Here is a 16,092-nt window from a genome sequence, read left to right as displayed (position 1 = left end):
TGAAAGAAATTTTTACCCAAAGAAAAAAAAAACGTCTCAAAGCTAAATAAATATTTGTTTCAAATAAATTTTACTTGGTTCAAATTAAGAATTTTATTTTTACTAAATAAAATTTTGTAACTAATAAATTAATAAAGAAAATAAAACTAATAAACTAGTTCCAAATTTTTTAAAATAAATAGAATTTTTAAACATAAAATTGTATAATTTACTGTATTATAAATATTTTAATAAAGTGTACTTAATTAATTATCACAAAGTCTACTTTCTTATTTTAATTTTGTAACAATTCATCACCTGAAGGAAGAATTTTGATTTTATCTAAATGTTCTCATTTTGTCTCTGGCAGACGTTTAATTTGAACATTGAATTTTTTTTGTTTTGCTATGTATAATTTACGCAAAATTTCTTTATAGTAGAAGTTTAACAATTCATCATTTTGGTGTGTACAATTTATTTTTCACACTTTAATTACGTCTTTTGTAGAAGAAGGAGGTGCAATTAAAACTTGGCATGCGAGTTTCTCGTAAATTGTATAGTTATATGGAATGAGAAATCATAAATTTGTAAAAAATTCTGTGGAGACAAAAATAAAATAGAAAAAAAAAAATAGTGTAATTCACGCATAACAGTAAAAAAAATTATAATTCCTGACTTTGTAATTTTTAATTTAGCTATTTTTTTTCTTTAAACTTGTTTCTGTAAAATTTTACTTGAAAATCAGTTTTCATCAAACATTATAATAATTGTAATGAGATATAAATAAAAATTCATTAAATTTATTATACTTTCAAAAGCGCGCGCGCACTCGTTTGCAAGAAGATTTTAATCAATTATCTATACATATGAAAATAATATTAATCTTTCGACCTTCCTAATTAGCACACTGAATACTAATTAAATAAATACAAATTTTTTTTTTTATGTGAATTTGTTAACGCGGCATTTAATTATAATGATGGAAGCGATTCGACACCTTTTTATAATTTTACAAGAGATGACTTTTTTTATCTTGTGTAAAAATCTTAAAAAAATTATTTACGTTTGGAAACTGTTTTCTTCTGTTTAATAATATTATTATTTGGTATAAAATGAATTATTTTTTTTTTCATGACAATTTATTTTTTCCTAAACGTTACTTTAAAAAGAGAAGAGAAATTATATTTTTTAACGTGAGATTTTGTTATTATAAATAAATATTTGAAAGTAATGAGAGTAAATTTTATGAATATTTTATCGCTAATTTCATAACAGTCGCGAGATGTGTAACTGTACGTGAGGACGTTCGAGAATATTGTGTTTGCGAACGACCGTTTTGACAAACGGTACTCGCAAAGTATTATATATAGAAGTTCGTTTCTGTGGTTTAATCGCGTGAACACACGTTTTATATATATATGCAATATTATTATATATATCGCGGATTGACATAGAGGAAAAAAATGCTTAAATTTTCAAATTCGATTTTCAAAATATTTTATACATATAATATAAGATTCTCGGCGTTCTTTAAAAGCGAAAAAAAATTCCAGGTAAATCTATCGGTTTGAACGAGTCACTCGGTACACATTGAACAACGCGACGTATAAAGATCGTTGGCCGTGACAATCGATTCTTCCACCAACTGACTCGATCAACTGATCCCTCTCAAATACCAGCGAAAATATACATATACCGCATATATAATATTCAACATATATATAGTCATACTGTCAGAAATTTATACATGGATATTTCCAATCATGAAATTCCAAACTCAATTTGAGAAGGAGAATTGTAAATTTTTTTTTATCTGCACTTTTGAAAATTGAATATTTTTCTCTATTTTATATATTCATTGTTTTCAAAAAAAAAAAAAAAAAAAAAAAAATTTTGAAGAAAATGAATTCAAAGTAAAAAATAAAGATTCAAATAAAGAGAAAAGTTATGTATTATATGATAATGATTTCCTAATAATTAATTACTGCAAAAACACATTATGTGCGTCAGATAAAAACGCGTAAAAGGAAATTAAAAGTTAAGAAACGGATGCTGCGTGTGAAAATTGAATTAAAAGAACCGTAAGTAATCGCCAAGCTAAAGTCGTAGAACCCTTTAGAGCGTTATGCTTTCTGCAACTTTCGCCTCTCTTGGTATCCTACTTTAAATATCCGGACGAATCGCAAAATATTATTTAGTTCAAATGGAAAATGTACACAGTGTGAATCAAAAACTTTATTTACAATAAGTGACATAAATTATCTCTTTTTCATTTTTTTTTTTAATATGATTTTCCTCAATAAAGAAATACATGAAGATTCTACAAGATAAGAAAAGGAATATATCGACAATTAGTAATTTACGATCAAAGTTTATATACTCCTTCCTGGAACTTGATATTCAAATTGCTGTGATATCTAACATTAGTCTCTCTTATACCCATCAATTGTCGATCATTATTTCACGAATTTAAAGAAAAGATTTCGAAAATTCGTTACAGAGAATAGCTTCTGGAAATCCCCCCTTTTTTTTGGTGGATCAATCATTTGATTTATTGTTGCTTCTCATGCTTCCATAAAGAAAATTAGAGGAAAGTGAAAAAAAAAATTTAAAAGCAAATATTTAATATATTAGATAGGGAAAATAATTACATCATTTACGAGAGTGAATGACAATATATGTATATATATAGTGCATGTTTTTTCAGTTAATTTATAAAAAAAACTAATCTTAATCTGACCAAGGCCACACAACTCTGCCTTTGTTTGTGATCATCACCGTAAATTTTTAACAATATTTATTCTATATTCTTTTCTCTTCTAAGTGTGGCATAAATTGATGAATCTTAAGCGAAAGTAAAAAAAAAAAAAAAAATAGAACCACCTACAATTGCTCACATTTGTCCGAATTTCACTTTTGTACAATTAAATTAATAGGTGAAATATATTAACAATAGCCGGAACATCTTTATCGATGTCCTGCATCAGTTAAGAAATTATCTTTCTCCTTTACGAAAGTCAATGAAGACTTATCTTCTCACGTAATCTAAAGTGTGCTGAGGCTTTTGTGTATATTTTTCAAAAATGTTTTGAGCACGAGAATATAAAATGGTAATTTTAATGGTAATAATTATTATTAAAATATAGTGAAATGTATTTTAGATTTATAGTTAAGATAAAATTTGGAAAAATCAGTATTTTTAATTAAATTAAAGTTTCAATATTCATTGTACTTTATACAATGGTAAATTTTTAATGATTTTTCTTTTTAAATTAATTATAAATAAATTTAATAAATAATTAGTGGAACAAAATATACTCTCTAAATCTGAATTAGTAAAAATGTTTACTAATTTGAATTAGTGACTCACCTTTGGCTTCTGAATTAGTAAAATTTAACTAATTTTAAATCAAAAAGTGAGTGAATAATTTAAATTAGTAAACATTTTAACTAATTTAGATTTAGAGAGTAGTTTTCTTCAATCAATCCTACTTTTTTTCAGTGAAAAAATGTTTGAAATGTTTAAAATGTTTAAAATGTTTGAGCACGAGAATATAAAATGGTAATTTTAATGGTAATAATTATTATTAAAATAGTGAAATGTATTTTAGATTTATAGTTAAGATAAAATTTGGAAAAATCAGTATTTTTAATTAAATTAAAGTTTCAATATTCATTGTACTTTATACAATGGTAAATTTTTAATGATTTTTCTTTTTAAATTAATTATAAATAAATTTAATAAATAATTATAGTGGAACAAATACTCTCTAAATCTGAATTAGTAAAAATGTTTACTAATTTGAATTAGTGACTAACTTTTTGCTTCTGATTTAGTAAAATTTAACTAATTTTAAAGCAAAAAGTGAGTCACTAATTTAAATTAGTAAACATTTTAACTAATTCAGATTTAGAGAGTAGTTTTCTTTAATCAATTCTACTTTTTTTCAGTGAATAGAAAAAATTATTTTCTATAGAAATAAAAAAATACAAAGCTAAAAGTTTGATATACAAAAAGTTGAAAATAAATTTTTACCTTTTGAAACGAGAGAGTTCTCTATGTATATCTCATAAAAATGGAAAAAGTATCAAAGAGATTTACAGTTACATCTTGCTTTACTATCGAATCCAATGAAAAATTATATGAGTCTTATAGGATTTACTTTTAGGAAGCCATATATAAATGTATACACATATATATATATATATATATATATAGAAAGAGAGAGAGATGCCTATACGAAAAATGTTCAAACCAAGGGGGAGTAACCCATAAACGATATGAGGCTTGGGTGGAATGGAATGAAACGAAGGGCTTTTTTTTAAAAGGTAAAAGTACCCATAGGAGTGCCAGGATGTACTTTTCCTGTTTAAAAGTATATATATATATATATATATATATATATATATATATATATATATATATATATGCGTCTACCCCATATGGTTGTTGTATGTCAGGGAATTGCCCCCATGATTACGGGAGACTCCACAATGGCATTATAACACAACAACAACACGAACAGTCACTGTGTGACGATGTGATTCATATATAAAAAGGGTTCGTTGAAACTATATTCACAATCGATTTTTCTCTAGCTAGGATAGAAAAAAAAAAAGTTTTAGTTTATATACATTCTTTACTTATTCAAGCGACACTATGTGCTTTTACATTTAATTTTCCACAAAGTTTTATAGCTTTTAACCGCATTTATTCTCTATTTTAACTTGCATTATATATACCATTGAGAATTACGGAAGAAAGTTTCTTTTTAAAACTATTTCGTAACAAGGAAAATAATAATTTCTAAATCTTTTTACGACAAAATTGAACAATAATAAAAAAAATATAATATTCGCTTTTTTTCAATTCTTTCTTTCTCTTTAATACAGTTATTTACGCATGATAATAGAAAGACGAAAAAAAAATTTAATTTTTGTAATTACCGAGAGCATAGTATAACGATTTCTTAATTTTCATTTTGCAATGTTCTAGTTAAGTTAATTAGTTTGATTTCACTGTATACGATTGTTAGTGAGGCTAATGTGAAGGAAGATTACGATTTCGCTATTTTTGTTTCCAATTATTGTCGATTACATGTTTCCTTTCTAATTATTGTCTTTGATATTTTCCAATTTCTAAAAATTCAGGCAAAATTTTTTCCGATTTTTTGCATATTAAAAAATTAAAATAATGTTCCATTATATGGATCATTACAAATTTAGAAAATTCTCTCTAATGCATTTTCTTTGGACCCATCAGTCATCAATTAAAAATTCCAAGTTAAATTGCATTGACCTTTAAGTATTTGAATAGTTAATCCTTTGATCGACACATAGAGAGCTCAGATATACTAGAGAAATAATTACTTCCAATTCTGATATACATTTTGGCCTACATCAGATCCCTCTTAAACGGTATAGAATGATTTATGTTAAATTCCAACTTTTGTTGAGGATGAATATTCGGAATTATTAGTCTATTAACATTTTATAAACAGGTGAAGAAATCTTGTCATTTGCATTTAAATAAGTGACAAGCATATTATCAATCAAAAATTAATTCTAATACACTTTCTTTCATATTTGAAAACGATGTTTTCCTTTAATATACAAATAATAATAATAATAATGTTTAGGATGAAACTCTCGATGAATTTCAACTATGTTTTTGATTTGATTTTCAAATTGAACTTTATTATTCCATCGCCCAAGAAATACTTGGAGTAATTAGATAGTTTTCGAGATGAATCTTGTTGTTCTACTTTCATCTTCAGTGTGCTTTTTCTTTCAGAACTCGAATTAAATCCTCAGTGACTCGTTTTTCTTGCGTGTCAGCGTATCACCGATATGCAGTTCAGAATAACTAACGTTTTTTTTTTCTCTTCCCTTTTTTTTTTTGTTTCCTTCTCTTATACACAGCGAAGAAGCAACCAAAACAAGTTTCATCCTTGAGCTCAATGTCGTAGACAAACTTTTCTTTGTCTCATCCCTTCTTGTCTCTTCACTCTTTTTTTTTTGTATACCTTTTTCTTCATCTCGTTACATTTTTCTTTCGTGACACCCTTCTTTTCCTCCCATTAAATTCTTGTTCTTCTTTCCTGATAATGTTATAAGGCACGCAATGCAGAATCGACCCTGACGTTTTAAAAAGAGGTAAAAAATAGTACCTTACTACTGTCATAGCAAGTTGTCAGGTGCGAATTGTTTCGTGACAAACAAAGTTTTTAAAAAAAAGGTCCTGAGTAAATTCTATTGAAATCGTACCGTGAGTGAATTAATCGCAAAACAGGATGAGTCAAATGCAAGTGCGATAATGTCTTTTGTTACTACTGTGGCGAAGTTGGCAAGAATAATATATATATATACAATTATATCACCTTTTTTATGAGACTGAATTTTACACCATATATTTCAAAACAAAAGACTTTGAATGAACACAATGTAAATGTGATAGTTACAAAAATGGTGATTTAAATTAATGATAGCTTCAATTTATTGTTTGTCAATTTGAAGTTAATGGTAATTTTATGTTTCGAAATAATTGAATTATTCCTCTTTTATTTATTTCAAAACGCAAATTCTTTATATAGCTAATATTTTCTTTTCCTTCTTTTCTTTTATTGACTGATTTCATTAAATTGATGTACAAAAATATTTTAAAAGACGATATCTTAAAATTAAAAACTGTTTTCTAAATAAACAAAAAAAGAACTAGATTTTCCAAGTTGAGAAAACATATAATGATGTTCTAGCATTAAATTTGAGATCTTAACATTGCTTTCTTTGTAAGCAAACTGCGACTTCAAGTCATATTAAAGTTAATAAAAATATGAAATGTAATTTCTATGTTTTCAAAGCAATAAAAGTCAGCACAAAATAAATCTTTCTATGTATTTCCAATAAAAGTGAAATATTTTTTATTCATTATAATTTATGCTGTATTTCAGTAATAACTGTGTGTGCTATTAATTTTGAATTATATCATCAAAAATTACTTTTAAATAAATTTGAGATTAGTTTCTTCATAAATTTAGTAAACAGTTCTTTTTCAAAGACTTAATTTAATAAAAAAAAAAAATAAATAAATCACTCAAGCGCATAAAGATTTCTAGATATTCTTTCTTGTGGGTTGAAAAATTGATTTTTAAAACAACCTCGAAAATGACTACATAAAACAAAGCTTTGGATATTTCATCTAATTGGATGACTTTTTCAATCAACCCTTTACTTATTTCTATTCTCAGATGCAGCATCCGTGCACTCAACAAACGAGTTTTCTCCACGCAAACCAGTCACCTTTACTTTTTCAAAACTAGGTGACTTCCCCTCTGTCTTTAATGTATCTTCTTAAAAGTATTAACCCATTTTGAAAATGTATTTTAGTTTTAAATAATAGTTGTTTTAAGTAGAAGTAGTTGAAGTCTAATAGTGATTTATCACAGATGAACAAAATAGGTTTGTTACAACAAATTCGTCTAACAATTGGAAATTATAACAGTAAAACTGTTAAGAATACAAAAAAAAAATTGGTTTTTACGGCAAACACACTGCAAAAAGAAGTATTTTATTTTAAGATGTTTTGGTAGTGTTTTCAAGACATCGAGATATCTTAAACATATCTTAATGTCTTAAAAACGCTACCAAAACATCTTACACTCAAAAAAATAAGTAGTAGATTTGACTACTTTTTAACTACCCTGTATAGTACAATAGGTCCTCAACTCAATTTTAAATACTAAAAAGTAGTTAAAATAACTAAGAATGTAGTTGATATAATAAGATTTTGTAGTTAGTTTTAAATTCTAACTACATTTTTAAGTTAATTGTACTACTAATTTTTAACTTCTTAAGAAATAATGAAATTCACTACACAAACATTGTTAAACTAACTAAGAAAGTAATTGTTTTAACTTTTTTTTCACTTAACTACCCAAAGGTAGTTGAAGATTTCGGAAAAATTTTTTTCAGTGTAAAATAAGATATTTCTTTTTGCAGTGCAACTCTCTTAATCTGAATCAGTGAAAATTTCACTGGTTGCAATTTAGTGCAGTTCTCATTGTCACCAGTGATTTTCTCTGATTATCAGTGATTTTCACTGGGAATCAGTAAAAATCACTGGTTCAATCAGTGAGAAGTTTGTTACTAATTAAAATCAGTGAAGATTCTCAACTGATTCAGATTAGGAGAGATTTGTTAGTTTTGTTTTAACAATTCTTTTTTCTCCATGTAGTAAATGTTACGTCCAATTTTTTATATAAAAATACTGCATTTGCAAAATAAAAAGATCTTAAATTGATCTAAAAAAGCATCTTATAAGACAATTATAGACAATAACTTTTTTCTTTTTGATTTTCCAATCAAAATTCCTAGCCTATAGTTGTTAAAAAAATAAAACCTGTCAGTTGTTGATAGTGTCAATTAATGATAGTTTCAGATACTAATGACGGTAATGAATGCTGTACGTTCAACTATATAGTTGTAATTCAAAAAAAAGGTTGTCTTCAATAAAAAGTCACCTTGAAAGAACAGCATTTATTCTCGTCCTTTAAAACGCAACAACCTTCAACTTCATTCCAAATGTGTTTTATGCTTTTATGACATGTCACCCCTCATATATAGGTATCATGAAGATCTCTGATTAACCTCATTCTCTGCCCTTTTCCAGGACTTGCGGTAAGATTTCAATGACATTCCAAGAGTGGCTTTTTGTTTTCCACCGCTATATGTACTTATTACAATCCTCTCGGATGCATGACACGCATTAAAGAAGTCGAACACTGGCTACAACATGAAGCTTCTAATTTCTATAATATACATCAAAAATTTAACCTACTATTATATGTGACATGACTCTTGTGTCAAGATAGCGGGTCCATCTCGTTGAAGGGGGTTGCAATAATACTCTCAAATACACACATATGCACAAAGTAACACACTCACGTGGAACTGTGATGATGTACGCAGACTAACACTGGATTTGAGAGAGAGAGAGGATGCAATGGAGAAATGCACACTGACACTATAGAGTGAAGCCAAAGCAAAACTCCAGGACTTTGTGTGAAGAGAAAGAGAAGAGAGAACTAACTGCACGCGGTAGTGACGTCGCTGATCATAGCACACACTGACTCACATTTTCCGCGAACTTGGATGTTATTTTGTAACAGGTGGACTCGCCCGCGCCACTCTAGAAAAAAGAGTTTTGGCGGATATTTCTTCTTCTTTCTTTTTTTTTTTGTCAAGGCACATGCATTTGTGAATTTTCCCACCCACTGGAGCACGCGCGAAGAAACGATATTTTTGAACACACTGCGCGTTAAAGATGCGAGCGAACGACAACACAGTCGGTACTGTACTAGCATGCACTGTGCACACTGAAAGTCTAGTTTCTTTCCCACTCCCACTACATTTCCAGTTCCAGTCCTCCAGCACAAACTCGATTGAGGGTACGCGATATACATATACACTGTTACAATATCATTGTGTGTGTGCCAGTCTAGGAATGGACGTGTAATAAAATCATCATAGCAGTATTATACAGATTAAAACTACTCTCTTTTTTAATTGAATTGTCAGAAAATTCATTATATTTTAATTAATATAAATATTTTAATATTCATTTATTTCTAGTTTTAATACTATTATTACGCGTTTACCATTTTTACCCGCTTTATATATTGTTTTTCAATCTAAATACCAATTAATCAGATTCTTTAAATTTGTATTCTAATTAACAAATTAGATACAAAAATGAAAATTAGAAATCAATTTTTAATTTAATGTTGTGTTTCTTATATAGAGCTATACTTGTATAGAATGCAAGGTAAAAACAAAGTAGAATTAAAAGAATCTGAGAAATGGTACCATATAAAAGAAATAAGCATTTGAATTGATATTGATATGATGCGCGCTCGCAACTGCGCTTTTTCACAGAATTAAAATGGCGCTCATATCGAACTCGACCGATTTTTCGACTTGAATAATTGTATCGAGGCAACAAACACTAGCGACGTGTTTAAAACTGGTTTGAACTACAAAGAAAGGGTATCAGAAGATAAAACAGAACTCACCGATTGGTGAATCCCATGTTGGGACAAATAAAACAATATTTGCCCCTTAATTCTGGGTCATTCCCAAAGATCCCTGTCTCTTGTTTGCACTTCTGCACAGGTCGGGAATTATACTGTTGCATTTAAAAAAAAAATACAACAATATGCTGGGACCGCTTTTCTTCGTCCACATCCTTCCTGTCCTTCAGGTTTTTATAACTGAAAAAATAAAAAAATTATTAAAAAATGGAAGCTACATTGCACTGTAGATACGAATGCTCGACTACTTCATCTACTGTCAGTAACTACCTATTTTTACCTTTGCCGACAGAATGTCTGCAGGTAACTTTAAAATTTAAAGAATGTAAAATTTTATTTAATAACTACTTCGAATGGATAATGGTTAAAATGTTACAGAATAAAAACTTTCAGTTTTGTTGATTAACATTTTATAATTAGTTAAATTATACTTAAAAAATTACAGTTTACATTAATCGACAATTTGATCCCTCGTCTCTGTCTTTTGAACAAAGATATATAATTTCTTAAATTAACTTATTTTTTTTTATTAAATTTTTATAAATAAATAAGCCTTAAGTAATATTTTATTGCACTACTAGGAAAACATAGAATCGTGTAAAATTTCTATTTCTTTTTCCCTTTGAACTGCTCGTATTTTTTCCTTTCTATACATCTCATAATTTTCATCGTCCGTGGGCAGTTCGTGTCTGCATAAAGGACACGAATTTGTCTGAAAGATGAAGTTAAAAATAAATGTGTCCTAATTTAACACTTTTTACATCCTAAATTTTTAATTTAACATAAAATAAAGAAAATAAATGTAAGATGTATTATTTTTCATTAAACTGTTTAAATTATTTAATAATTTTGGAGGTCTAAAATTATATTAACCCCATAAATCAATTTGCTTAAATTTGAAACTGATATAGTTTGATTTAATGTTTTAATTATATTAATTCTTGAAAGTGCGTTAAGTAATTTTAAGTGGACAACTAATTTATTTTTGGTTATATTAAAGCTTTATATTATTAAAATTATTAGTTATTTTACCTTTTCCAACCAAGGTAGAATGCATTCTTTGTGAAACGAGTGATTGCAGGGCATAGTTTTTGCCAAACTTTCAATTTCGAATTCCTTTAAACACACAGGGCATTGTTTATTGCATTCGGTAATTTTAGTTTCTGGTAGATTTTCAACAGCCTCTTTCGAAGCTGGTGGAGGAATCCTTTGACTTTGTTCATCCAATTCCCAAAATCCAAATTCCCTTAGAAATCGAGCCATGTGCATTAAATGATTTGGAGCCTCACCATCATTTAAAGGTGTTCGACCCATTTCCATAAAATAGTCGGACATTCTATGGATTTATATTTTTTCATTATTTATAACGATTTAATTATTATTTTCATTATATTGTAATATATAAACTGTTTTTATTGAACATTATTTGAAATTTAAGGTTAGGAATATTGAGTAGTATCAGGTTGTAATTGTAATAATTTCAGATAACCAATAAATAATAATAAAGAAAGATTAAAAAAATAATTATAAACCATGATGATATGTACATAATTGTTTATGAAATATGCAAAATGAAAAATCATCTCGTTGGTACGTTAATTATAAAGCTTAAGAAAAATTGTAATAAAAACATGATTTTTCTTTCACTTTGATTGACATTAGAGAAAATTTACATAAAGATAAATAATAATGGAACTAACTTACCTGAATATCTTTCTGAGAACCGAATTTTAATTATTTATTCCTGTATTTTGAGGATATGATGACACTTGTAAATAAAATCAGCTGAATGATTCTAAGTCGAGTGAACATTGCCCTAAATAAATATCGATTCATATCGATATAAAAGGCGCGCGCGCGCATTGGAAAGTTGAAGAAGAAGAGGGCGCTAATGGTTGCTTCTGGCGGGAAAATAAGAACCTCTGATTGGTAGACAAGTTTCAAAATGTCCAAAGTTCATTTCAAAATTGCAATAATACAATTGGCGCGAATTTGCATTTTCTACAGTGTGTCTGCTAGTGTCAAAATCAAAACATTGCTTCTTTGAATATTTATTACACATTAATAAATGTTTTACTGTTTTATTTATTATTATTTACGTTACATAAACATAATGTTATAAATTGACACAAGTGTAAATAAAAATGAGTCAATTTATTACAGTTCAAGGTAATAATTCTTTATAATTTTGTTTATCCTTGTGTAATACATAACCTCAAAATTTTAATTTTTAAATTAAAAATTAAATTAAACTTTTTAAATTTATATTTTCAGTTGGACAATGTGGAAATCAAATAGGTTCTGCGTTTTGGCCCTTAGTATTGCACGAGTATGGAATTCAAACAACAAATAATGAAATTAATTGTCTCAAGATCCAAAAAAATTACAATAAAAATGTAAATGATCTTTGCGATGCATTTAACAGCTTCTTTTATGTACCAAAGAATAATAGTGATTTAGCCTTTAAAAATGTTTCTGAATTAATTTCAGCAAAAGTTAAAGCAAGGGTAAGAAACTTTGCATTATTAATTTTCTATTTTCATAAGTTATATACAATTTTATTGTTTAATTTAGGCAGTTTTGATTGATATGGAAGATAGTGTTGTTTCCCGATTTAAGCAAGGTCCATTGAGAAATTTATTCGATCAAACTTGTACGATTACAAATTATCCTGGCTCAGCAAACAATTGGTAAAACCATTTCATAATTAAATAATTAATTATTAAATTGCAAATAATATTATAAACTATTTTATTAGGGCGGTTGGTTATCACACACATGGTACAAACTATCATGATCAAATTTGTGAAACAATTAGAAAAACTGTTGAAAAATGCGATTGTTTACATGGATTTTTAATTACTCACTCACTCGGTGGTGGAACAGGTTCAGGATTAGGAACTGCGACTTTAAAAACATTAGCCGACAATTATTCTCACGTTGATAGGTATTTCTATACAATTAAATAATTTTTATAATTGTAAATGAACTTTTCTTCTATTTAATAAAAATTGTTTTTTTAAAAATCGATAGATTTGTGTCATGTGTATATCCAGCTGGGACTGAAGATGTAATAACATCTCCTTACAATGTTCTCTTGGCAACAAAACAACTAACCGATTTTGGAACTTGCGTTTTCCCAGCAGAGAATAAAGCTCTTCAAGATATTTGCTATGCCCACATGAAGAAAAAGGAAAATTCTGATCAAGCCAAATATAACGCGTCATGTAGACCGTTTCAAGATATGAACAGCATCATCGTTAATATGCTTCTTCATTTAACAAGGTATGTTAAAATTTTAAAAATAACTATTAAATTATCGTTTTTATTTTTTAATAAGATAATATATTATTTCCAATTTGTAACAGTGGTTCGCGATTTTCTGGAAGTCTGAATACAGATATGAATGAACTTGCAACAAATCTTGTTCCTTATCCTAATTTGCATTACATATTCAGTAGTGTAAGTCCCGCGACTCTGACAGCGTCATCAATGTCCATGTCTCAAAAAACTAAGTATGCTACTTTCAATTTTTTTAAAAGTAATTTACAAATTTGTCACACTTATAAATTATTTATAAAAAAAAATTCCTCCTGAAGAATTCTAGACGAATTGTTTACAACTGCGTGGTCCAGAAACAATCAACTAATCAAAGCGGATCCTTTTCAAATTGATTCTGTGATTCTTGGTGCAGCACACATTGTACGAGGTGATACTTCACTCACTGATATAAGAAAAAATATTTCAAGGTAAATTTAAAATTCATATTAAATAATTAATCATTAGGAATGAAAAAAAATTCTGTTCAACGTTTCGAATTGAAAAATTTAGATTTCAGAACAAGGTGAATTTCACAGAGTGGAGCAAAGAAGTAATGAAAGTCGGTTTATGTTCAGTTCCTCCTGCAGGACATCCTATATCACTTCTTAGTCTTGTCAATTCCACATCAATGTCTTCAATGCTACTCGAAGTCATTCGGCAATTCGATAAACTCTACAAAAAGAAGGTATATTTTAAATTAATTCGTTGAAAATTTTATAACAAAAAGAAAAACGTTACCCAATCATAATTGAATAAAATATTTTGTCAGGCTCACGTTCATCATTACCTGCAAGTCGATAATTTCGAAGAAGATCACTTTCGAGAGTGCCGAAACAGTGCCATTAATGTATATGAAGGATACATGGAACTTCAAAACCAAAAACCTATAAATGAGCCAAGACTGCGGCTATTTTAGATTTCTATTTTTAAAAAATCAATTACAACCAAATCTTAGCTATAAGCTTACTTTTATTTAAATTTTTTGTCGCCATGCTTGTACATTTTTAAATTTAATGAAAAACAACATTTTTTATACTATATATATATATTATTTAAAAAAAAGAGTTAGTTGTAAAAGCCATTTTTGTGTGGATAAAGCATTTAACAATTGGAAAGTGATCTTAAATTGAAGACACTTATTTTAACTAAAATTAACTCGCTGGTATTTGTGGCAAGCCGAATTCATCCACTAAGACTCCATCCTGTAAATAGAGACATCGAAAAATTAACAAATGTAAATTAAACAATAGTAATTATCAAAAATATTTTAATAAACCAAAAAGTTCTATTTAACTATTTTTCACCAAAAAAAACAAAAGTAAATAAACATATTTATTTGATAAATAAGTATCTTTTTCTTAATTAACTAATCAATTAATAATTTTTATAGAAAATATTACAATAATTTGTAAATACCTTATTTCTAACTGACGCAGCACTTGGTTCTTTATCAGGTGCACTTGGTGCTTTAATAGCGTCATCTAAATATGATGTATCTTCTTCCAAGGCAAGGTCATCTCCTAGGGCATCAAGTTCTGCTTCCAATTCATCATCATCGATATCGGGCATTCCATAACTTCGACCCATTGCCTCTTGAACTTCATTTGCTTCGTCCAACATATCTGCTAATTCATCGTGCATATCCTGAAAAATATTAAAATTACATATAAGTTCATTTACTCTTAAATCTTAAAAAAATATATTCACCTCTATTTGATCGATGTTAATATTCTTAAATTCCTTCTGCATTTGTTTAACGCCCTCTTTCATAGCAACAACTGTAGTTTGAGTATCTTTAAGAGTTTGTGTAGCATAATTTGTTTGTTCCATATTAAAAGCTTGTTGCCTTAAATTGTCCACTTGGGATTCATACATTTTTCGTTGCTTAAGAATACGTAATGCTTTAGCTTTCACTGCATTTTTAGCTGGTCCATCTCTCATTTTCAGCATTTGATCTTTATATTTCTTTAGCTCTGCATCTAATTTCCCTATTTTCTTTTCCGCAGTGTCTGCCCTATTATCAATCTATAAAAAAACATATTAAGATATTTTAAATAGAAACAATAAATAATAAACATTCATTTTTTGATTTCTTTGTTTCATTTGGCCTTGAAAATTTTCTAATAATTTATGTATAATCTAAAAAACAATTTCAACAAATAAAATTATTATATTATAATAATCTTTAAATACGTTTGGAATCATAATGTAAAATGATAAAGACATAATCAGGACTCTTATGATATAAAGATAATTAACAATTTTATGGTATAAAACTATGACGTAGTTATGACAGTTCACTGTCATAACTAACTTATTTTAAATAAGTGAAAAGTTTGTTCATATTAGTATTATTAAGAAATTAATAAAAAAATTTCTCCATAAAGTAAAGTTAGTGTTAAATTATTATATTAATTTGTTATTAAAAGTAATTTTATCAGTGAGTGAATCATTTTGATACTTGGAGGTTATGGTAAGCAATTATTTTTTATTAAATCATATACTTACGCCTGTAATACAATCAGTAATACTTGGTGGTGGTTCTTTGGGTTTACCACGACCAAATAACCTGTTCATTTTGAAAAATTATTAGCTGTATCTTCAGAATTATAATAAAAATAACAACTTTTGACAAGCAAATATCACAAAAATTCACTGATTCAACCAATTTGATGTGTACTGCGCAGACGTAAGCAGAACGCAG

The 16,092-nt window shown here is 27.7% G+C and overlaps 4 protein-coding genes across 5 annotated transcripts in view; 1 reads left to right on the top strand and 3 right to left on the bottom strand.

The window, feature by feature from the left end:
• LOC127289570 (uncharacterized) overlaps positions 1-10,368 on the bottom strand; it is a 44,537-nt gene extending 34,169 nt beyond the window's left edge. Inside the window, exon 1 of one of the 2 annotated variants that reach the window (XM_051317563.1) lies at positions 8,816-10,368. The gene's annotated coding sequence lies outside the window, so the exon portion shown is untranslated. The remainder of the gene's footprint in view (positions 1-8,815) is intronic. The other variant, XM_051317564.1, reaches the window with a different exon arrangement.
• A 92-nt stretch (positions 10,369-10,460) lies between these two features.
• LOC127289571 (E3 ubiquitin-protein ligase RNF181-like) lies at positions 10,461-11,879 on the bottom strand. Its single transcript, XM_051317565.1, has 3 exons — positions 11,772-11,879; positions 11,100-11,403; positions 10,461-10,779 (listed from the first exon to the last, which is right to left on the bottom strand). The coding sequence occupies exons 2-3, from the start codon at positions 11,400-11,402 to the stop codon at positions 10,645-10,647; spliced, it is 438 nt and encodes a 145-aa protein (XP_051173522.1). The 5' UTR covers position 11,403; positions 11,772-11,879; the 3' UTR covers positions 10,461-10,644.
• Positions 11,880-12,070: 191 nt separating this feature from the next.
• LOC127289604 (tubulin epsilon chain-like) lies at positions 12,071-14,426 on the top strand. Its single transcript, XM_051317629.1, has 9 exons — positions 12,071-12,236; positions 12,342-12,574; positions 12,642-12,757; positions 12,826-13,014; positions 13,101-13,352; positions 13,436-13,582; positions 13,667-13,816; positions 13,899-14,073; positions 14,158-14,426. The coding sequence occupies exons 1-9, from the start codon at positions 12,212-12,214 to the stop codon at positions 14,302-14,304; spliced, it is 1,434 nt and encodes a 477-aa protein (XP_051173586.1). The 5' UTR covers positions 12,071-12,211; the 3' UTR covers positions 14,305-14,426.
• On the bottom strand, positions 14,340-16,085 carry LOC127289606 (charged multivesicular body protein 5). Its single transcript, XM_051317632.1, has 4 exons — positions 15,897-16,085; positions 15,096-15,413; positions 14,805-15,032; positions 14,340-14,590 (listed from the first exon to the last, which is right to left on the bottom strand). Exons 1-4 carry the CDS (start codon positions 15,963-15,965, stop codon positions 14,540-14,542), a joined length of 666 nt encoding a protein of 221 aa, XP_051173589.1. The 5' UTR covers positions 15,966-16,085; the 3' UTR covers positions 14,340-14,539.
• Between the last annotated feature and the right edge of the window lie 7 nt (positions 16,086-16,092).

Source organism: Leptopilina boulardi, unplaced genomic scaffold, assembly GCF_019393585.1.
Source record: "Leptopilina boulardi isolate dan_hultmark-lab unplaced genomic scaffold, ZJU_Lbou_2.1 LbouV2_48, whole genome shotgun sequence".
Taxonomy (NCBI): Eukaryota; Metazoa; Arthropoda; class Insecta; order Hymenoptera; family Figitidae; genus Leptopilina; species Leptopilina boulardi.
Note: the sequence above shows the minus strand (reverse complement) of the source record. Positions and strands in the feature narration are given on the sequence as shown.

What these genes read in the sequence shown, in the direction of transcription:
- LOC127289571 (XM_051317565.1), bottom strand. Translation starts at nt 11,402, where the DNA reads ATGTCCGACTATTTTATGGAAATGGGTCGAACACCTTTAAATGATGGT. An exon ending in TTCTACCTTGGTTGGAAAAG is followed by an intron (nt 10,780 to 11,099) that starts GTAAAATAACTA and finishes TTCATCTTTCAG; the next exon opens with ACAAATTCGTGTCCTTTATG.
- LOC127289606 (XM_051317632.1), bottom strand. Translation starts at nt 15,965, where the DNA reads ATGAACAGGTTATTTGGTCGTGGTAAACCCAAAGAACCACCACCAAGT. An exon ending in TTACTGATTGTATTACAGGC is followed by an intron (nt 15,414 to 15,896) that starts GTAAGTATATGA and finishes GTTTTTTTATAG; the next exon opens with ATTGATAATAGGGCAGACAC. An exon ending in TTAACATCGATCAAATAGAG is followed by an intron (nt 15,033 to 15,095) that starts GTGAATATATTT and finishes AATATTTTTCAG; the next exon opens with GATATGCACGATGAATTAGC.
- LOC127289604 (XM_051317629.1), top strand. Translation starts at nt 12,212, where the DNA reads ATGAGTCAATTTATTACAGTTCAAG. An exon ending in TCCATGTCTCAAAAAACTAA is followed by an intron (nt 13,583 to 13,666) that starts GTATGCTACTTT and finishes TTCCTCCTGAAG; the next exon opens with AATTCTAGACGAATTGTTTA. An exon ending in ATAAACTCTACAAAAAGAAG is followed by an intron (nt 14,074 to 14,157) that starts GTATATTTTAAA and finishes ATATTTTGTCAG; the next exon opens with GCTCACGTTCATCATTACCT.